At 46.2% G+C, this 23,003-nt stretch overlaps 1 protein-coding gene across 8 annotated transcripts in view; it reads left to right on the top strand.

The window, feature by feature from the left end:
- Nucleotides 1-23,003, top strand: part of SORBS3 (sorbin and SH3 domain containing 3) — a 683,012-nt gene that overhangs the window by 616,297 nt on the left and 43,712 nt on the right. For all 8 annotated transcript variants that reach the window (XM_069617708.1, XM_069617705.1, XM_069617709.1 and 5 more), the window contains one exon: nt 17,123-17,241. In XM_069617708.1, coding sequence (XP_069473809.1) covers nt 17,123-17,241 — 119 coding nt within the window. The remainder of the gene's footprint in view (nt 1-17,122; nt 17,242-23,003) is intronic.

Genomic DNA, 23,003 nt, shown 5'->3' with positions numbered 1-23,003 from the left:
TATGGAGCCCCTCTCGCTCCTGAGACCCACGGCTTGACAACTGCTCCTTGCCTCGGTCTCCAACACGTTCGCTGCACAGCAATCAGGCTCATATAGGGAAAAACGGCTCTCGTCCACGCCGTCCGCTGCACGGCCTCTGCACTTCAGAGTTTGGGGGAACAGGACCATCTCAGAACAAGCAGGCGCAATCTGCTGTCTCCACGTTCCGGCATCCCTCTTGTTCTCCCACTTCTGCTTGGTTTGCCAGCTTTGTGACTCCTTCTTTCTGCTACAACTCGCACTCCAGTCACAGTTCCAGTTACTTCCTATTGCCTGCACCTGAGGGGGCCTTTTATGTCGCTCAGTTTCCTTCAGGTGTGTGCTGTTAGGCTTAATTGCCTGACTACTGCAACTGCGTGCCTCTCCAGCCCTCTTCCTCATCTCAGTACTCATGGGACTATGGAACATGTAGTCCCCTTCAACAAAGATGTTTCTTTTAAGAATTGAGTACATTTTAAGGGTAGATGTATTTCCCTTAAACTCATTAAACGCTGGACACTTTGAATGTGTGGTTACAGAGAGAGATATTTTACTTAAGGCATTTTGCCCTATCCTTTTACCTTATAACTGTGGGAGTAAGGAGGGTGTTCATCCTCAAACGCTTTAAAAGATCTTTCTGTTAACAAGGCTTGCTCAGATTTAACATAACTTGTACCACGGGTCACACATCTTATATGAGGGTTAGGGACATTATATTGAGAATATGCCATTACCTGTTTTGGCAACCCAGAAAGGCACTTATTTTCAGAGGACAAATACAGTTTCTCATCCCACAGGATCTTCTCACCATCCTGGGCCCTGCCTCCTCCCAGTGATCCTGCTGCTGTACACCACCCCCAGGGTCAGATCAGGAAGCGTCTGCCTTTCCCTGGCCACCTCGGAGGAGACTTTAGGCAGGGTTTCCATGAGGGATCTGTAGGATTCTTCACAGGGGCCTGCCAGGGAATTAGAAGGATGCAGCCCAGGTCATGGGGGGGTGACATGACCCAAAGGCATGAGAGAGGGACAGAGTGCACTGGGGGCAAGAGCAGAGTTAGTAAGAGGTTACTGCCAGGGGTGCTGAGGGAGGCCTAACCCACAGTATGCCACACTGCAGCAAGGTGACCTTGGGAGAAGCGACACTGAACCAGATGGGATACCCAGGCATTGACTGCTCGTGAAATGCAACATGGTTAAGCTTCCTACTGGACAGCACACTTCAACAACATATACAAAAGACAGTAAAAGGAGCACATTTTCCATTCCGATGACACAACAGGGTAAAAAGTATTTTACACTGACTTTCCCACAGGGGTTCATGCCTTGGTCCTATGAAGACTGGACTTTGGAATTCTCACATTAAAGGCCTCCTCAAATTGAGACTGGCTCTGGTAAAAGCTTTACAGCAAGCAAGCATCTTGACTGATCCAGTTTCACACCAAAGTGATCGAGTGACGCCCATCCTGATTTCGCTACACTGGCTACGCATAGAAGTGCACTGTATGTGCAAGACGGCATGTCTAACCTACAAAGCCTCACACCAAAACACACCCAGATACCTCATAGATTAAATCCCTCTGCCTGGAAGCTCTCGAGAGCTATGCAGCAACGAGTCATGACACGTTGCGCCTCAAAATACCAATCTTCAAAACCCAACACACACTAAGACCATTCTCTGGATGTAGACCGGAAATGTCAAACTCCCTTCCCCGGAACACCACTGTGCACCATCACTCATCCACAAAAGAAAATACCACAAAATTCCCCTTTTCAAGAAATGCCGGCTCAGCAGGCCACAAAAAAACCTTTTCACACACACCATCTGTGCCAGACAGACCAGGGTTCGAAAGATGGGTCAGTAGTAAATAAGACTCGGAAGATGCAGACTTTCTGCAATGGGCAGGCACACTAATTGAAGCATAACGCAACCCTCAGGTGCAATCATCAAATTTTTATTTTATGTAGTTTAATAAAAATAAATATTTTTTCAAATTATCATGAGATTCTGTTAATTCTAAGAACCCTAATAGCATTGACTCTGGAATAGGATGCAGACTTCTATAGGCAAACGTGCATGGAGCCTAGTGGGGTAGCAGCAAAATGATATTGCTTTCTTAATACCAGATAGTGGGGCTGATAAGATTAATTGGTGCCCCAGGTTTTGTGGATATTGGACTTCTAGAAAATTCAGAACAAGACCCTCTGAGAGCTCCCACCAAGAGCCTCAGAAAAAATCGTACAGCACCCCAAATGCTAAATGCTGGCTTTTCTGCCTATGTGTACCGTGTCGCTGACGCAATCTGTCCTATCCCTGGGTTAGTGCCGCAGACTAGCTTATCTGCCTCTATGCTGTACATGTTGTAAATAATGTAATTTTACGTCGTCTTGCACAGGGCACCTGTGCCATTTTGGGCGCTTCATGGTGCATGATTATGCCAAAAAAGAGAGTGGGTTAGACAGTGCACGGTGTTAGTGTAACAGGCTGGCCTCTCTACTCTTGTCCTTGGTTGTTAGTGTTATAGTCTGGCCTCTCCTCCCTTGGCCTTGGTGTGTTACAGGATGGCCTCTCCACCCTTGACCTTGGTGTTAGTGTTACAGTCTGGCCTCTCCACCCTTGGCCTTGGTGTGTTACAGTCTGGCCTCTCCACCCTTGGCCTTGGTGTGTTACAGGAAGGCCTCCCCACCCTTGGCCTTGGTGTTAGTGTTATAGTCTGGCCTCTCCTCCCTTGGCCTTGGTGTGTTACAGGATGGCCTCTCCACCCGGTTCCTTGTTGTTAGCGTAACAGACTGGCACCATAGCTCCTGTGCATTGTGTCAGTGTTATAGGTGGGCCTCTCTGCCCCTGTGCTCTTTACTCTGTGTGCGCAGCCTGGGAGCCAGGTGCAGTCAAGGCAGCTCTAATCTAGTCCTTGTTGCAGTACAGACTTTTGGCGGACACACACCCACATTTTAAAAACTGGTTGTGAGCCCAGAGCAACACTTGGGAACCGACTGCAGTTGGTGGCAGCTGAAATCTAGTCTTTGTTGCAGTGCGGACCTTTTAGCTGACAGACAGCAGCAATTTAAAAACTGGTCGTGAGCGTGGAGCGCCACGGGCCGTGCTGGAGCCGAGTGCCTTCGGTGGCATTCTGGGGCTGGTGACGGGCTGGAAAGAAGAACTGACCGTCTGAAGTTGACGCATTTGTTCACAAATTTGTAGAGGGTAAGTCCTTTATTCACCTACCCGGTGAAGATAGTGTGTTACGTCCCACCCCTACCTCATCATGCCTGCATATAATTTTCTGAGTAAATCAGGAAACTAAAGAAAATACAACACCCTTTAAAGGCCACTAAAACCTTCTCTAAGGAAAATGAGTCGGGGAAAGATAAAATAATGTCCTCCTTTTGAGTCTGTGCAAATTAAGGAGAAGGAGAGGTAGAGGTAGAGGGAAGCAGGCTTGGAGGTTGGAGATGCAAGAGTTAATGTTATTGCCCCAAGGAAGACCAACAAGGAGCCCTGACAATCAATGGGAGTATGGGATCTGGAACTACTATTTCCGCCGATACAGCCAGTGGCATGAATGTGAACTCGATCTCCCTGTCCTCCCCAGTGATAGATAATACCTCCCTTCTCGGGCTGTGTTACAGCTTACAAAGAGACGTGACTGTACACAGGGTTAATAAAGCACATATTATCTCAAAAGGAACCCAGCCACGTTTAAACCTTGCACACCGCGATTAATTATTACTCCAAATCTGAACTTCTCAGAATCAATAACATATAGCAGTTCAAGCATCCTTTCGTCTACGCCTATGAAAAGCTTGAATGGGTCAAATAAAACTCAGTTAGGCACTGCAGTCAAAAGTGAACTAGTTAAAATATCCCACAGAATGCTGGAGGCCCAAAAAGTGACCCTGCTAGGACAAATCGAGGGACTCATGCACAGAATCTATAATAAAATGGATTTCGTAAAGCAGACTGTGACAACTAACAGTATACATCAACCGGAGGAGGAGTGTGCGAGGGATAAGCTTAAGAAAGTTCCATTGCATGAAATCTCTTCAAATGCAGAGGAATTAATGGACGTCGCCCCTTGCTGTGACTGGCATTGAAGGGAATAGTCGGGTGGCCTATTTACGATCCTGACTGCTATGTAACAAATGGCGTCACATTGACGGAGAAGAGGGTGAGCACTCTGCCATCAATGGAGAGCGATTTAACTCACCAAAAGGAAAAGGAAGCCAAGAAAAAGGCAAGCTGAAGAAAACTAACACCACATTTTCGAATCAAAAGGGAAGCAAGGCTTCTAAATGACAAAATATCTATTGAGTGCCAACTGTGAATAACAAAGGCAACAGCAAAAGGAACCTAGGACACCCTAGATAAAGAACCTGCACAACTCGGCAAGATTAAGAAAAGTAAAAATAAAAAGAGGATGAGGAAGGAAAAAAACAAGATCGGAAACTTGGATGCTTAGTTGGTCCCTGCTAAGGAAGATTCCTGCTGACTGAGAAACATTACAGATAACAAAGAACTTCAAGACGAAACATCAGTAATTCAGTTCACGGAGGCTACTAATGAGACCAGCTAGCGGAAGAAAACAGTTTACTGTCACTATCTGTTATAAATGATGAGGTTTGCTTGCCCACACTTACTCTCAAAAAGGACACTGCAGTCCAGAAAAGGATAGCAGAGGGAAAGTACACTTGTATTATGATACACAAACGAATTCATTCACATCATTCTGCCCCTTTAAATCATTCAAGAATCACACATACCGGAACTCTGAATCCTATCATAACATGACATAGATTATGTAGAATCGATTGAGGAGGAAACAAACAATGCTTCACTGATTCACTGTAAATCTCCTTACATTGTTTCCTTTTTCTTAACCTTCAATGCAGCGTTCCTGAGAATGGGCTACAACATCAAAATAGCTAAATCACTACAAACATGGAAAGACTATTCCCATTCTCAGAACTCCCTGCACACTAGAAGGAAGGCGGCCACAAGCAAATACGCTAATAAGCAGGAAACCACTGGAACAGGATTCCAACATCGGAATTATGTCCACGCAAGAAGGAAGGAAAATTGAAGCAAATATGCCACTCAGTAGAAATTCTCTGGAACTGGACCTATACACATTTTCCTGACTGCCGGCTGCCTTACAACCAGAGATGATGCAGCGTCCCCAAAGAATGTACTGATAAAATGTGCATTATCTCTTGGAATATCGAGGATACAAGCACTTGATTGAAATTACAGCCTCTAGTAAATTGATTAGTGAAGCAGATATTTTTTAATCCAAGACTACGGGTTGGTAGAACCTTTCCATATGGGTGGTTATTATGTACTGAGTCATCCTGCATCAACAATGGAAAAAAAGGCGACCTTTGGGGGATTGCTAATGGCCATTACAAATTCCTTGTAATCTGATTTAATTGTCTTGAGTAATCCATCTCCTTATGTTCTGGCTGCAAATATTAAGATTGCAAGTAACATCTTCATACGATTTATCATATATATAACCCTCTTGGTGGATGCCATATGCAGAAAGTTATGGACAGTTTTGAGGAGATATTGAAAATGGAAAACAAAATAACTTGGAATGGTAGTACCATCATTAGAGGCAATTTTAAGGCACATTGTGGGGCTCCTTCCAATAATAAATTATTCAAGCGCATAGTTCCTATCCTAATTTCAGAGGCTAAGCTTAATTGCCATAAGGGAAACAAGATTGTCAAGGATTCTCTGACCTTCATGTCCAGTCATGATCTGATTATGCTTAATGGGAGAACTACGGAAGCATCGGCAGGTAATCCAACGTGGCATATGGCAAATTTACAACGCTGGATTACTTCTTCATTGAAAGTAGCACATTTCAAACGGTGAAAGAAATGGAAATATACATAGAAGTGAGCGTAGTGATAATTCTTTAGTCAAGGTAATCCTCAACATAGGTTTAAGGAAATCTGATAGGCTGGTGTACTATTAATAGCCAAGGAAATTGAATCAAATGGACTACGATAAATATAGAAAAGTGTAATAGAGAGCTAGAACAGGTTAGCATTTGGTCCTAAAACCTGTTTATGGAATGACCCGAAAGGTTTTAATACATGGTCAGTTCTTTTACTAACGTGGTGGGGCAGAAAGAGTGATTGACAGGTAAAAGGCACGCAAAGCAGCACTATGATGTACGCGTTGCTTCTCAAAAGCGTGAATTGAGGCGAAACCTTAGAAAGCTAGAGGCTAAAAAGAGCTTGTAAAAGAGCTTAAAAAGATTGAAGTAAACAGATACAGAATTGGTTAAAGAAACATCGACAAGACAGTACAGACTATTAAATGGCAACCTATCATTAAAATATTGGCGACAAACCACTCAAAACTATTTTGGTCCTTTTTTAATAACTATACCTTGCCTCTAGCATACTCCCTTACACATGTAATAAGCGAAGACACTTGGGCAAACTTTATTAAGGGCAGGTACACCATGGAAACATGCAAACCATTCCAGGCTCCTATGAACATGTATAATCTGGCAGCACCGGAAGAGTTGGACATTGAAGCATTAATTAGACGAATGAAAAGCTCTGAGGCTTCAGGACCGGATGAAATCACCAATAGAATAATGAAAGTTCATCCCCAATTGTGGGCCCAGATCCTTCTTAAACTATACAGATCAGTAGCACAGTACAATCAAGTCCCACATAGTTGGAAATAGTCACTACTTATCCCTCCCTGTCTTTAAAGAAGGGAATAGGGAACAGCTTGAACACTACAGACAGGTACTCACTGCCTGGGCAAATTACAAAATGTTACTCAATCCCTCGCAAACATGCTTCAGAAAGAGCAATGGTACTTTACACAACATCCTTATACTCAATAACTGGCAAAGCTAAGCGAACAAATCTGTCTTTATTCGTAGCCTACATAGATTTTACTAGAGCATTTGACACCCTCAAAAGAGAAATATTGTGGAGAAAACTCCTACTCTGGGACATATCGCTGGGCCTTTTAAATATGCTATACAAATTATACTCTGACACAGAGAGAAAGATTAGATGGAATGACTTTGGCGACTTCTCAAAAAACATCAGAACCATCGTAGGCCTAAAGCAGGGTTGTGTGCTGAAATTCCGACATGCCGAAAGAGTTGGAGAACATCAGATTACTCCAGCCTAAGTGGAGAGACGGACACATAAACGCATACACAGACGATATCATATTACTGGATCGCACACCCATTGGTCTCCATAGAACATTAATGGGATTAACACCATATTCACAGGTTAATGGCTTGTTTATCAACTCAAGTAAAACCAAGGCTATGATTCTTGGCAAGATAAGGAAACAGACCAGAGTTAATTGGGAAATAAACAAACAATTCTGATGATACATATCTTGGTGCTTGCATATCCCAAAAAAGTGGATGATAATCTAAATAATATTCACCCAACAAAAAGTGAGGAGGCATCAATGGCATTCATACAAACAGTAGTGGATACAGCCTCAATGGACTTATCTTAGTATGCAGACAAAGCCTGACTGCGCATATACAGGAAGAAACACCTCATTAACAATAGCTTTAATGAATGTTTGGACAGTGATAAACAACATGTTTAGTAATACCAACTGAAGGATTGAAACACAATACTAATACATGTACTACTACAAGAAAACTGATTTTAAATTATTGTTAAAAGGAATGTGGGACATGGATAATTTATGTAATTTTCTACAATTATCAAAATTGATTTAAGTTTTATATATGCAATATTTGTTCTGTGTAGAAAGGTATTATAATAACTGTATTACACGTTAAAATTAAATGAAAAACATGTGTGTGTATATATATTTCTGAGGCTTGTGGAATCTGCTTAGATCACATGCTGTGCATAGGCCGACATCTAGTGGAAGCTGCGGAGTATTACAGTTTGTTTTTCGAAAGTCGAAAATGGGCGTCGACACAGGCGTGCCAGTAATACTATCCCTAGTGTGACGTCCACTGTACCCAAGATCCCTCACGCGTGTAGGATCCTCAGATTGTTTTTTTCCGCCATACTGGTCGGAAGCATCTTGCGGAGTTCCCTGGCCTTAGCCATACTTTTGCTGTTATTATAATTTTAATTCTTATTCATTCCCTTCCCCACCCCAACGTCGACCCTCAACCTCGACGACGGCTGGAGAAGTCATCGACCGTCGACTGCTGCACGACGGATCTGGGCCTCGGTAGGCCGCTGGCCTCGGCCCGGGCCTAGTAGGCCGCTGGCCTCGGCCCTTACAAGTAGGGAGAGTGGGGGGTGGTACATACTCTTCACTCTTGATATATAGTTACATTTATATATATTCCTACACTTAGCAGCCCGCTGCCTTAAGGTGCGTATGGAGGGTACCCCTTTTCAATTCTGCCCCAAGTGCAATCGCAAATACCCTTGGGTCGACAGGCACGCCACGTGCAATCTCTGCTTGCCGAGGGATCACCCCGAAGCGAACTGCAGAGCGTGTAGTAGGTTTAAACCTAAGACACTTAAGGACCGTTCGACAAAGCGTTGGGCCCACCACGCCAGGCAGGAGGCCATGGCAGCGGAGGGCGCCTTCAGCGATGGCAGCGACGCCGTCCTTTCGGACGGCGAGGGCATTACGGCGTCGAAAGACAGCCGACGAGCGCAGGTCCCCGACCTCGGAAGGTCGTCCGGCAAGGCGGCTATGGGGAAGACCCCCGGCGACGCAAGCGCTACACACCTAACACACACTAAACACACTAAGACCAACCGGACCTCGACGACGTCGACTTCCCGGAAAGAGGCACAAAAAGAACGGTCCGACTCGGTGTCCTCTGGGCGCTCTCGATCGAGATCGCCTCACGACGCAAGGCAATCATCCACTCTTGCCAAGAGTGCCTCGCTACACACACTAACGGAAGTTCGATCGTCGGGAGACGAAGACGACTTCCACCCCCAGGCCGCGCTCCAAGATACCGAGACCGCGGTTAACACCAGTGAGGCCCCACGCCCGAAGCACACAGATACCTTTCCAGACCCTCGACGCCAGGCGTCGAAAGTCGCTGGGGCCCCCAAGGGACAGGGAAAACATTTTTCCACGCACGGAGAAGGGGGGAAACAGCGGAAAGCACAGCCTTCCACCCCTGTAAAGCCTAAGCAGACAAGCAAACACAAGTCTACCCTTGAAAATAAATCACCTGCTAAATTAATACCCTGTTCCAGGGAATGGTCCAGTGAAGACATAGACAGGGTTATGTCTAGGATGTCTTCCTTGGCTGATTTTTATGATAAGAACCCAGAACACTTTCTTTCATATAACCCTCAAGGGGCCACACCCTCAGGCTCCTCCGATCCTATCCCGCTAAGTAAAAAGCCCCGGGTCGAAAGACCTGAACCCTTCGAGGTTCAGCCTTACTCCACTCCATATTCTACTCCACTCCCCAGTTATCAGGGACAAGTTTTCCCTGAAGAGGACCAGGAGTTTGCAATTATGGAAGAACAAACCGGGACAGATTACTATGCAGAGGATGAGGACCTGGAGGAGGGAGAAGATGAGCAGGAAATTTACAGAGTAGATTCCCCAGTACAAAGCGAAGCCCCAGTTACTGACTCTCCAGTTGATAACCAGCCCCTCCTTAACGAGGTTCTCGCTCGAGCAGCGGAACACTTCCACATCGACACCCACGGTGTACAGGAGGAAAGGGACTTCGCGGAGGAGTTTGTAGGAGAGAGAAGACCGGTCGCTCAGACCATCCCTATCCTCAAATCCATCCAACGAAGAATAGATCCTTCCCTGGTGAATCCTAACCTCACCAGAGCTGTCAACCCCAGAATTGAAAAGATTTTCCGGGCAGCCCAGTCTGACCCTCTGTATATAAAGGGACATCTTAAACCAGATTCCCTAGTGGTGACCAACACTAGAAAGAGGGCTGGCACGCCCTTATCTTCATCAGAAGCTCCTCCCGACAAGGAGAGCAAAAAACTTTACGGGTTTGGCAGAAAGGTAGCCTCAACGTCCGCCTACCAAGCAAGGATTGCGAATTCCACCACCCTGTTGGCTAGTTACAATTGCCATCAATGGGAAGAAGTCGCGGCGCTCATTGCCTCTGCTCCAGAACCGTTAAAGGGCCAGCTGGCTCGGATCTCGGCAGAGGGGAGAGCCGTGTCTGGTTGCATTTTAAAAGCAACTTTCGACGCCGCTGACAACGCAGGGAGATTGATAGCAGAAGGTACTGTTATCAAGAGACATGCGTGGTTACGGCAGTCGGGATTCAAGACAGAAACCCAGGCTTCTTTAATAGACAAGCCAGTGGAACCCGACCTATTGTTTGGGAAAGCGGTCGAAGACGCACTTAAAAATGCCAAAGATGAATATGAGACTCTCAAATCCCTTGGCCAGCTTACCAACAAACCCCCTAACCAGAGGGGGAACAATAATTTTCGTCGCCCACGCGGCCAAAATTCACAAAGAGGCAACTATGCCCAGGGACAAGGTACACAATGGAATAACAACCAGCAGTCTACCCAGAGTTACGGCAGGGGTAACAAGAGAGGTCGTGGAAGAGGCAGAGGCAGCCCCAACAAGGGCGGTGGCACGCCTCCACCAAAACAGTGACGCTCAGTTCAGGGTCCCTTGCCACGCAACCCCAGTAGGGGGACGCATTTCCACCTTCACCCAGGCTTGGGAAGGGATCACCTCAGACAGATGGGTGCTGTCAACAGTATCCGCAGGATATTGTATAGAACTACTGCAGCGTCCCCGGAATCATCCTCCACGACAAAGAGTGCACTCCCTAGAGCATCAAAGGATCCTTCTCGAGGAGATCGCCATTCTGCTAGAAAAGGACGCGATAGAACTCGTCCCAGGACACCAGGTAAACAAGGGTATCTATTCAACTTACTTCCTTGTGCCAAAGAAAGATTTGACAATGCGCCCAGTATTGGACTTACGGCCTGCCAACAAATATGTCAAGCCCCAAAAATTCCGTATGACCACGCTACAAGAGGTAATCCCCCTCCTAAAAAAGGGGGATTACATGGCAACCTTGGATATGAAAGATGCTTATTTTCATATTTCCATGCTCCCAGCGCACAAAAAGTACTTGCGCTTCAAGGTGGACAGTCGCCACTACCAATTCAAGGTACTGCCCTTCGGGATAGCTTCAGCACCAAGGGTATTCACCAAGGTACTGGCGGTGGCGGCTGCACACCTACGCAGGGAAGCAATCCCGGTGTACCCTTATCTGGACGACTGGCTCATAACGGGGGAAACCCCAGGAATTTGCAGGTCAAACATTCAGAGGACTATCGACCTCCTCCACGAATTAGGCTTCTCCATCAACGAGAAAAAGTCAAGTCTGGTGCCAAGCACCTCAAAACAGTTTCTAGGAGCTATCCTAGATACTCAGAAAGGATTGACCTTCCCTTCGGAAGAGAGAATTCGGAATATACTTCTGCAAATTCCGCATTATCAGTCAGGTCAACAGATAACAGTACGCAAAGCTATGCGGTTACTGGGCATGATGGCGTCATGCATTTACCTGGTCCCCCACGCGCGTCTGCGCATGCGTCCCATGCAGGAATGGTTGGCGAAACAGTGGTCTCAGGCAAGTGGTCATTGGGACGATCTAGTGGTCGTTTCGCCAACACTCGTACAGAGCCTACACTGGTGGACAAGAGAGAATCTCGCAAAGGGGAAACCCTTTTACGATCCCGAAGTACAAGCCGTGGTGACTACAGATGCATGCCTGACTGGGTGGGGAGCTCACCATCTCCACCACACAGCTCAGGGTCTCTGGTCTCACTCAGTAGCCAAGAACCACATCAATCTGCTAGAGCTTCTGGCAGTATTCCGAGCGCTAAGGGCGTTCGAGCCCCATCTACTGAACTTGTCGGTGCAGATCAGGACGGACAGCACGACAGCCATGTTCTATCTGAACAAGCAAGGGGGGACTCGTTCGCCAAATCTGTCCAAGCTTGCCCAGAAAATATGGATATGGGCACTCAGACGGAACATCTTCCTGTCATCGCAACATGTTCCAGGGGAGCTCAATTCCCTAGCGGATGCTCTAAGCAGAAACTCCCTCCCAGAAGAACACGAATGGGTCCTTCACAGAGACGTAGTAGAAGATCTCTTCTCTCAGTGGGGTTTCCCCACTATAGACCTATTCGCCACAAGCGAAAACAAACAATGCCCAGGATTTGCATCCAGGTTCCCCCAGCCGGACTCCCAAGGGAATGCCCTGTGGATGAACTGGTCAGGGATGTTTGCGTACGCTTTTCCACCAACTCCTCTCATCAGGAAGGTGGTGTACAAGATGAACAAGGAATCTATGACGCTCATCCTAGTTGCTCCCATGTGGGCGAGACAACCATGGTTTCCACACCTACGCAGGATGGCGGTGTGCGAACCCATCAGACTCCCAGCCTGGTACAACCTACTGTCCCAGCAACAGGGTCAAACAGTGCATCAGGAACCCAACTCTATGAACCTAGCAGCATGGCTCCTGAAGTCATAGAGTTTGGACATCTCAAATTACCACAGAGGTGTATGGACATTCTAAAGGAGTCCAGGAAACCAAATACAAGGCACTGTTACTTTGATAAGTGGAAAAGATTCGTTATCTGGTGCCAGAATAAACAAATCAACCCGGTTGATTGCACTCCTTCCAACGTTGTGACATACATGCTCCACCTGCTGGATGCAGGGTTGGTTTTTAACTCGCTGAAAGTACACCTGGCAGCCCTCTCGGCTTACACCACATCCCATAACAAGGTCTCGTGGTGGAAAGTACCAGTGGTTAAAGCCTTCATGGAAGGAGTAAAGAGACTTCACCCTCCTATTTCGAACCCACCGCCAGGATGGGACCTCAACGTGGTGCTAGCTAAGCTCATGGGACCCCCATTCGAACCCATGCATAAAAGTAGTCTCAAACACCTGACTTATAAAACGGCCTTCTTAGTAGCCATTACCTCCATAAGAAGGGTCAGTGAAATTCAGGCTCTGTCAGTGCAGGATCCTTTCTTTACTATCCACAAGGACAAACTGGTTTTACGCACACACCCTAGGTTCTCACCTAAATTCATATCCAAGTTCCATGTAAACCAGTCCATCGAGCTTCCGGCTTTCTTCCAGAACCCGCAAAGCTCGGCTGAGGTGAAACTACACACCCTAGATGTGCGTAGGGCGGTCCTATACTATGTAAATAAAACCAGACCGCTAAGGAAAACAGATCAACTGTTTGTCTCCGTGGCTACAGGCAGAGAGGGGGATCGCGTCTCTAAGGGCGCTATCTCGAAGTGGATTATCAACTGTATACAGCTGTGTTACTCTCTTTCTGACAAGACTCTGCCTTTTACGCCAAGGGCCCACTCTACTAGAGGCATTGGTGCCACTCTGGCTTTCATTGCAAATGTTCCCCTCGACACCATTTGCAAAGCGGCTACTTGGAGCTCTATTCACACTTTTACTCAGCATTACTGCATTGACACTCATTCCAAGACAGATACACAAGTGGGACAAGCGGTTCTAAGACACCTGTTTGCTCATGACCCTTCTCACATCCCACCTCCTTCTTCTGGTACTGCTCGCTAATCTATGCACAGCATGTGATCTAAGCAGATTCCACAAGCCTCAGAAGGGATACATTACTCACCGTAATCGTATTTCTGATGCTTGTATCTGCTTAGATTCACATGCGACCCACCCTTCCTCCCCTCCGAGAGAAGGCGCATGATTGCTTGTAGTCTTACCTTTTCTGTCTATCTGCTTGGATTATCTGTACTCACGCTACTCCTCATGCTTCCTCATGTCAGAAAAAAATACAATCTGAGGATCCTACACGCGTGAGGGATCTTGGGTACAGTGGACGTCACACTAGGGATAGTATTACTGGCACGCCTGTGTCGACGCCCATTTTCGACTTTCGAAAAACAAACTGTAATACTCCGCAGCTTCCACTAGATGTCGGCCTATGCACAGCATGTGAATCTAAGCAGATACAAGCATCAGAAATACGATTACGGTGAGTAATGTATCCCATATATATGTTATTGTTATAGGCTGGGCTCTTTTCCCGTGCATTATGTTTATGTTATATGGTCCTTTTACCCGTGTGTGCATTGTCCTTGTGTTCTAGGCTGGGCCGTTTGCCCCTGTACAGTGTGTAACAGTTACATATTGTCCTATCTGCCTCTATACTGGTTTATCTGTCCCTGTTGTGATGAATCCTGCAGAGTCATCACCAAATCCCAGCCTAAAGTCTCCTCCCATGTGGCATGGGGAAGGCAGCTGCTACCTGATCCTAACCACGGGGGTGGTATCAGGGGGGAGGATCACATGGGAGGAGATGGCTATCAGGGGGGAGTGGTGGCTCCGCTGGGAGAGACACAGTATTCATCATCCTCTGTGGATGAGAGTCATATTATCCCAGATACCTAATGGCATGTACAATGTACAAGTCCCTCCCATATAACAACTCAAAGAGCAGGTTATGGAAAATCATCGAGACAGAACAGGGATTGTGCCTAAGGAGTTTAATGTGAAATACTTGAATTGTCCTAATTGTGCATTGGGTAGTAATCCTCACTCTAATGTTGGGTCATAAACTCTTTTCACAACCTTCCCTCACATTACACAAACTCTCAATATATAAAACAGTCAAAACTAAGTATAAAAAGAACCATACCCTTATGGAACACAGTACCCATAATGCTTATGATTCTGGGATGAGGAAGAAGGATTCAGAGGCAGTGAAGATTCAGAATGCTACTTCCCAAAAGGTGCGGTCTCGTTTTTACAGACCAAGACACCTGAGCGGGATATTTAAATCCCAAAATGAGGCACAGCTGCCGGAAGGAGAGGAAGGAGATGTTGAAAGCAGTGTAGAAGGCATAGTAGTTGAAGTAGAGTCTGTCTGAGGTGCAGGAGCAGCCACAGAGAAAAGAACACCAGTGGAAACCATCACAAAGGGTGAAGGCGAGCAGAAGTGCAGAGTACGTGCAGCGGTAAGTGGCGTGTCAAGAAGAAGCCCAGCTAACGAGGAGACATGCTCCCAATTCAGCACATGGCGTGCCGGTTAGGGAGAAGCTGCAGAAGATCAACAGAGCAGTCAGAGCTCCAGGAGACAGACCCGCAGCTCACCAAAGGTACACAGAAGCAGGAGAGAGCGGGCAGGACATCGGAGGTCCGCCACCAAAGCTGAACGCAACAAGGAGCTGCCTAACCAAACCGGTGAGTTGGCAGAATGAGAACGGTGACCCTGGGGCATTCCGCATTAGAGAAAATTGTTAAAACCTGACCATTTTGAATACGGATAAAATCAATGAAACAAAGCAGAAACCTAATAAATTTGAATACCGGACAATTAATGAAACCAAGCAGAAACCTTACAATTTTGAATATTGAACAATTAAAGAAACAGAGCAGAAGTGGCACAAGCAGAAGTTCCCTTATACAGCCCTACAATTAGGGAAAGCTTATAACCAGCATTGCCAACAGCCAAGAGGCTTGGAGAAAACCACAATAAAATAACAAAGGCCTAAATCCCCTTTTTAGGAGATGTACATTGGGGAAAAGCTTATATCCCGCATTACAAACAGCCAAGAGATTTTGAAACCATACAGAGGCGAAAAGAGCATAACTCTCCCATTTTGGGATATCAACTGGTGGAAACGCGTAACCCAAACTGCCAACAGTACAGAAGCTGTCAAGAAATAGTTAAGAGACACTTTGAGAATAATACTTCTATATCAAGTTCTCAGTTTGGGGAAACCTGGAACACACATTACCAAGAATCAAAAGGCCAAAAGAAAAGGCAGTTATTGTTCAACCCTCCTTCCAAGAGAGATTTGTGTGGAGAATCTCAGAATCAATATTGCTATCCAGTTTGATTGTAGTTGTAGGAGTTTTCTTCCTGGCGGCGAGTACACCAGGAAAGGTATCATAGTAGTTAGTCCCGGCAGGTGAAGATACCAGGAAAGAAGAAGATGGTTTTGAAGAAGTATGTTTATGGCCAAAAGGTGTGTTGGAAAAACGTTTGTTGAATTAAAAGACATTTCTGACCCCTCACACAGTGAATAATCTTAGTTTGATAGGTTGGCTTCTCTGTCCCTCTGTATGGTGTTAATGTTACAGACTGTCATGCTGCTTCCATACATTGTGTAACTGCTATATACAGGCCTCTTTCCCCGCGTCAGTGGTACGGATTGGCCTCTCCACTCCTGTTCGGCATAGTGGTCATGTTTTAGGTTGAGTTCTCTTGCCGCATACGCGTTCAGCAATTGTTACAAGATGGCCCCTCACTGCCGACCCAGTGTAGCAGGCTGGCATGGGCACCCCAGTCATAGAGTTGCAAGATGGCCTCTCTACCCACATCGTAGAGTACGTTTTGTAAGCTGGTCTCTCTTCCCCTACACAGGGTGTTAGTGCAACAGGCTTGCCTGTGTGTCCCTGTACATTGTATATGTTTTTCAGGCTGATTTCTCTGCCACTGTGTATGATGTCGGTTAGAACATTTGTCTTTTCTACCCATATGCATCACTAAAGTATTACCTCTCTGCCCTGTGCATCATGTCACTGTTCTGCATCATGTCACTGTTCAGGGACTGCCTCCTTCATTTTGACGGACATCTGCCAGTGATACAGTCTGACCCCTCTACCTCTCTGTATATTAGTGATACTTTCTCTCTTTCCTATCCCTGTGTATAAAGTCATTGAACACGATTGCCCTCTCTACCCCTGCATAGGTCTGTCCTCTCTACTCCGTTGTATGATGTTTGCCATATCATCTTGCCTCTACTTTTGTGTATTGTTTCAGTCATAGGGCCTAGCCTTCCTGCCCCTCTCTATGTTGTCAATGATACCATGTGATGTCTGCCCTCGAGTATGGATACATTCTGCTGTTTCTGCCCCTCTGCACGATGTCAGTGAAATTGTCTGACCTGTATGACCATGTGTATGATGTGAGTGGTAGTGACTGGTGTTTCTGACTCTGTACGATATGAGTGGTACCACCTGGCCTTTATGACCTTGTGTATGATGTTAGTGCTACTGTCTGGCCCCTCTCTCCGCGTTTGGTGCTGGTGTTACAATTCTCCATCTTGTATTTCTTTTCTACAGAGCACCACTTGGGACAGTCCTGGAAATGCCGTCCAACACCGGGGAAGGGAGCATCCACCTGCCCAGCAGCTCCCTGGCGGCCCCACATCTCGGAACGGCTCTGACATACACTGGGACCTGTGAGTTCAACAGTTCACCTTGTGTTCTGAAAATCACTGAAAGGGGCGGGTGGAAAATAAACAGGATACAGATTAGAGGGGTTGTGGGACCAGCATGATAAGTGGTCAAACTTAAATTGACACGGCGGGGCTCCTCCTAAAAATGACGAGTGTCCTCTGAAATTCCTACCACCCTGAGACAGACAAAGGGCCTCATTACAATTTTGGTGGCAAATCAGTCGAGTTAACCCCAAGCGTATTTATTGGTACTGCCACTTGGTCTGGCGGTATTATACCGCTACATTACAAGTGGTGGTATGGCAGTGCTAGTCCCTACATGGGGATTCTGTGGAATTACCACCAATGACCGCTCTGCCGAAATTGCTATTTTTGACTGATAAGGTGGCAGAATTACCTCCAGCCTTTGGCCGGAGTTTTTCCTCCACCTTACTGCCAAACCCATAGTTTGGTGGTGAGGTAATTCAGCAGTTATGTAATTGTTATTAATACTGCACACCGCTGTGCTATTTTCATTGTCTACAGGTTCTATTGCGGATCTGAAAAGGAAGGGACTTTGGAGGGCGAGGGTTATTTAGTGGGATTCAGAGGGAAACGTGCAAGATAGCTTTGATGTGCCGTTGGTAGCCTCAGTTCGGAAAACCGGCCCCTGTGTGCTGGTTTGTTTTTAGTTGGTCGAAGTTGTGAGTTGTTTGGTGCAGGTTGTATATGGGTGGTTTATGTGCATTTGGCTTAGTGTCCTGTTAGGTGTTGTGGATTGTCAGAAGAGTGTATTTAGTTTGTTTTTTTGCAGCGTGGGAATGTGTCTGGTTTGCTTAGTTTTGTAGGGTGGGTATGCAGAGTATTAGAGTTTTTAGTAGGGTTAGTCGGTGGAATGCATTAAACAGTAGCTATACCCTAATATGCACCTAATTTCAATACAGTTGCTATACTCAAAATGCACCTACATCCAATACAGTAGCTATATCTAGCCGTGCACCTGATGTCTTATGTCTAACCAAAACTTGGCTTACTGAAGCCTCGGCCTATACTTTGAATACTGCACTACCAGATGAGTACAGCATTGTTCATCTAGACAGGATTGATCTGGTCTGATCACTATCTTATATCCTTTCTCATTATGAATGTTTCTGATCCTCTTGCTTCATGACCCACAGCCATTTTCTCGTCGTAATTGGCAGGGGGCTGACCATATGGCAATTGTGACCTCAATTTGTCGAAAAAGTGTAATTCTGCCCATGTACTTGATTTGCCTTTCCTGTCCCAGACTCTACTATAAGTCGTTGACATAGTCGCCCCCTCCAAACCCATCCATCCACGGAAACACCCCTCTGTACCTTAGTTCTCAGAAGAGCTGAAAGCTGCCCGCTTGGAGCTAAGGCAGGCGGGGAGGAAGTGGCAGAGGAGTTATGGGCTGCAGAAGAAAATCTTCAGAAATGGACTTAAAATCATCATAAGGCTATCAAGCTTTCTATCTGCTCTTGATCAGTCCAAAGAGTTGTTTTCGGTTGTGAAATCATTTACCTCTACTGCTTCCATCACCTCTAAAATTGCCCGGCCTCAGGCAATGTTTGACTCTGTGGCTGAAATTTTTATTACCACGATCACGGGTATCGCGACCAAATGCGCCTCAACTCTTCTGAGAATGTATGTATAGGCATTAGCAAGGCTAACATAGAGCCACTGTATTCCTGGTCTGACTTTCCTGAGTTTTCCACAGTGGATGTGTCCAGGCAATCACTAAATTGAAATCTGCTGCACCATCAGAACCTGTTCCAGTCGCAGACCCAAAGAAAATCCTCCCTGGGCTTATCACCCTGGTAACGTCCACTGTCAATGACTCTTTTCAGCAGGGTATTATTCTCTCAGAACTTAAACAGGCCATTGCTCTCCCACTTTAAAAAAAAAGCCTTCACTCGAGCCGGTGGTTCTGGCCATAATTCTATTTCACTTCTTCCTTTCTTTATGAAATTGCCAGAAGCATTGGTGTCTCCTCTGTTGTCCTCTTTTCTTGAACACTTAAATGGTCTTGGTCCGGTTCAATCTGGTTTTCAGCCAGGGCGGGGCACCGAGAGTGTCCTGGTGTCAGTGATGGATGATCTTACCTTGCTGGCAGATCAGGATTGGGTAGATGCCTTCATATTACTAGACCTCTCAGCAGCTTTCGACAGTGCCGATCCCTCCATCCTGTTGTCCTGCCTAGCAACAGTAGGCCTCTCTGGAACTGTTCTGGCTTGGTTCTCTTCTTTCCTATCAGGTCTGGGTCAATGTCTCTCTCTTCCTCCTTTTGGTTCATCTTGTTCTCCAGGGCTCAGCCTCCCCCCCCCCCTTTCTATTTAATATATACATTCAGCCGCTGGTTGCCCTGATCCACTCTTGTGGCTTCAGATGCTATGCCTATGTGCACGAAACCCAGAGTCTGGTGCGGCTGGATCACAACCAATCTGAGGTGTCATCGGGGCTGTGATAGTGGCGGTTAGCCGTGAAGGGCTGGATGGATGGCAACTGGCTTAAGCTGAACAATGGTAAGACGGAGGTCATGGTGGTGGGTTCCCCATGTAGGGCTTCTCTCTGGACTTCCTCTTTCTGGCCGCTGGCTCTGTGGGATCCCCCTGTTCCAGAGGCATCAATTAAGAACTTAAGTGTCTCCCTTTCATCCTCATTATCAATGGCTGTGCAAGTAAGCACCGTCTGCAAAATGGGTTTTATCTCACTGAAGCTTCTTCAAAAGATGCTTCCCTACTTACTGGCAGCCTTACGCCCTCAGGTGGTTTCCTCTCTGGTGGCAAGGGTTGCCACAGGGTCTCCATATGGATCCCATATTAGCCAGGTGATCCGTGCTCTTCATCGGCTTGCCGTGTCAGAGGGGATTAAGTTTAAGGCCCTTTGCCTAGTCCACTGTGCTTACTATTTTGGCACTGAGTTTCTGCAGGACAAATGTATGCCCTACATCCTGGGTCAGGCTCTCCACTCCGACACAGCTAATCTTGTCATTATTCTGAAATTCCAGCAGTCCTGCTTGGCTTGTCGCACCTTTTTTCGGTTGCAGGAGGAAAACTCTGGAACAAGCTGCCTAGAGCAATTCCGGCTGTCTTAAAACTCTCCTATTCTAGTCAGGCTGTTAAGATCATTCTCTGTTTAGCCTCCTAGCTCCAAAGTGCCCTTGTGGTGTAAGTGAACTTTATACATTTTATTAACATAACATATACTCAAATATGCACTGAAATATAACACAGTGGCTATACCCAAGATGCACACAAATTCATTACAGTGGCTATATTCAAATATGCACCTAAATTCAATACAGTGGCTATACTCATAATGCACCCAAATTCAATACAGTGGCTATACTCAAATATGCACCCACCTTCAATACAGTGGCTATAATCAAAATGCATTTAAATTCAACATAGTGGCTATACTCAAAATTGACCTAAATTCAATACATAGTCTATACTCAAATATGCACCTAAATTCAATACAGTGGCTATTGTTTTGTATTGTAGTCGTCATTTCTATAGCACCACTTCCTCATTTGTATGGCCTCACTGTGCTTTGTGGTTGGAATGCCCTCAGAGACCGAAGTGCAAGTATGGGAACATTCTACGAGTTTACTTTAAAATGCGTGTGTGCATTCTGACAGGATTAGGATTTAGGAGGGCTTGCTAGGCTCCAGTATGCAACCCATAGGTCCGGTACGTGGCCAGGTGCTGTCGGTGGTTAAAACAGAATGCTAGTGCAGGAGACTTTGTGTACCCAGCTAGACCGAATTTGTCGTAGGTTGTCTCTGTATGCTTATGGCAGAGGTGTTGAGGAACGTCGGGGGTTTCAGTGCAGATGGCTATGCGAGCAGCTAACCCGATTTTGACATAGCCATAGCTGCATTCTAGAGTGCATGGATGGGGAGCCATGCCTGTGGCATGTGTTTACAGAGGTGGTGTGATATTATACATACCTTAAACTCTGATAGAGTTTATCTTCAATACCGCTTTGCTAGGTCTCCCAAAGCGATAGGTTGGTTATTCGAGTGCATCCTCTGGTAGGGTTAGCATACTACCATTGGGAAGGACCTGGCTGGTGGCTTTCCTTGAGTGAAATAGGCAGATTAATTAAATAGAAATTGCACCAATGGCCTAAGACCAATGACATTGTTTCCTGTCCACAAATACTGAACCATCAAAGTGCGTCCCCAGAAGCCATTTAAGTGCGTATTGTGTCCTCTAGCCCAAGTTAAACTGGCGCATTTCCTCTCTACCTGCAGTGAAACCTGAGTTAAGCGTTCTGAGTGCTTGTCTAAGGCCCTTGATAATTAGGTAGGGGAGTCCATCTGAGTGTGTGACATGACCTGTCCCCAATTCAAACTGGGCGCGCTACATTTGCTACCTCTAATGGTCTGTAATATCCAGCATTCTGTCCAGACACTTTTAGGTGGCAATGGTACAAAGTAAAATCAGATTTTCAGGTGCTGTTCATTAACCAGTTTGCACCAGTTATAGAGTTAGTGGACCGGGCTGGGGGCGAGTTCCAGGGGGATTGATGTACAGACATCTGTGGGAGTAGAAGGGGATGAGTTTATCACAGTGTGCTGCTGCAAATGCGAAAAAGTTTGAAAATGTTGGTGTTTTTTTGGGGTTTGCGCTAGTACTTGTATACGAGGAGCAACCAAAGAATAGGGTAGAAGAGGGATTTCAACAAGAGGAAGGAACAAGTCCGGTTTTGAGGGCCTTTCTGAATGCAAGTGTAACACTCTGAGTGCAGGGCTGATGTGTTCTCTGTGTGGGAGGCCAATAAGCAAGCGGGCTGTAGCGTTTTGGATTCTTTGGAGTTTCCTAAATTGGAAAGCTGGTGCGCCTATGTAAAGGCAGATTGCATAGTCTAAGCGGGAGAGGATGATGGTGAGGATGGCAGAGATTCTGTGTGGATAGCTGAAGTATGGGAAGATTCGCCTGAGGATGCAAAGGTGAAAGAAGCAGGTTCTGGATACGGAGTTGATGTGTTGGGAGAGGGATAGATTTGACTCTAGCGTGCATCCGAGGTTTTTCACTGAAGTAGAGGTGGCAGGGGGGAGGCCTAAAAAGTGAGATCAAGGGATAGGTTGGGAAGGAGAGCGTTTTTTTTTCTGCAAACTAGGATTTCTGTTTTTCCAGAGTTTAGGATGAGGAGGTTGGTCATCCAGTGGTAAATATCTGAGATGTATGATGAAAGATCTGGACGTATGGTGCCTGGCGATTCTGGGATTTTGAGGATGATCTGGGTATCATCTGCGTAATTGTAGCAGGTAAGATTGTGGGAGCGGATGAGTGCGGGAGTGGGCTGAGATAGATATTGACGAGGAGGGGGGATAGGAATGCTCCTTGCCGAACCCCTTTCGTTTGGGGTATGGAGGTGAAAGGGTGGAGGAGCATGATTTGCGAGTGATTAGAGATGAAAGAGGAGATCCATTGGAGAGCAGTGTCCTTGATTGCTAAAGAGTGTAGCCGGCGTAGGAGTATTGTGTGGTCAATAGTATCGAAGGTGGCATAGAGGTCAAGAAGAATGAGAACAGCGCACCCTTCCGCATCCACTGTTCTTTTTAGGCCATCTAAAATGGACACTAGAGAGGACTCAGTTCCTCTGAGTGGTCTGAAGCCTGATTGGGCAGGTTCAAAAAGGTTATTGGCTTCAGTGAAGTGGCAGAGTTGCTTGTATGCTGTGCAGTCCACAAGTTTGGCTGTGAAATGGGTGTTGGAAATGGGGAATGAGAGGGTTGAGCATACGTTTTTTGA

The sequence above is a fragment of the Ambystoma mexicanum genome, chromosome 10 (genome assembly GCF_040938575.1).
Source record: "Ambystoma mexicanum isolate Mex_15411 chromosome 10, UKY_AmexF1_1, whole genome shotgun sequence".
Taxonomy (NCBI): Eukaryota; Metazoa; Chordata; class Amphibia; order Caudata; family Ambystomatidae; genus Ambystoma; species Ambystoma mexicanum.
Note: the sequence above shows the minus strand (reverse complement) of the source record. Positions and strands in the feature narration are given on the sequence as shown.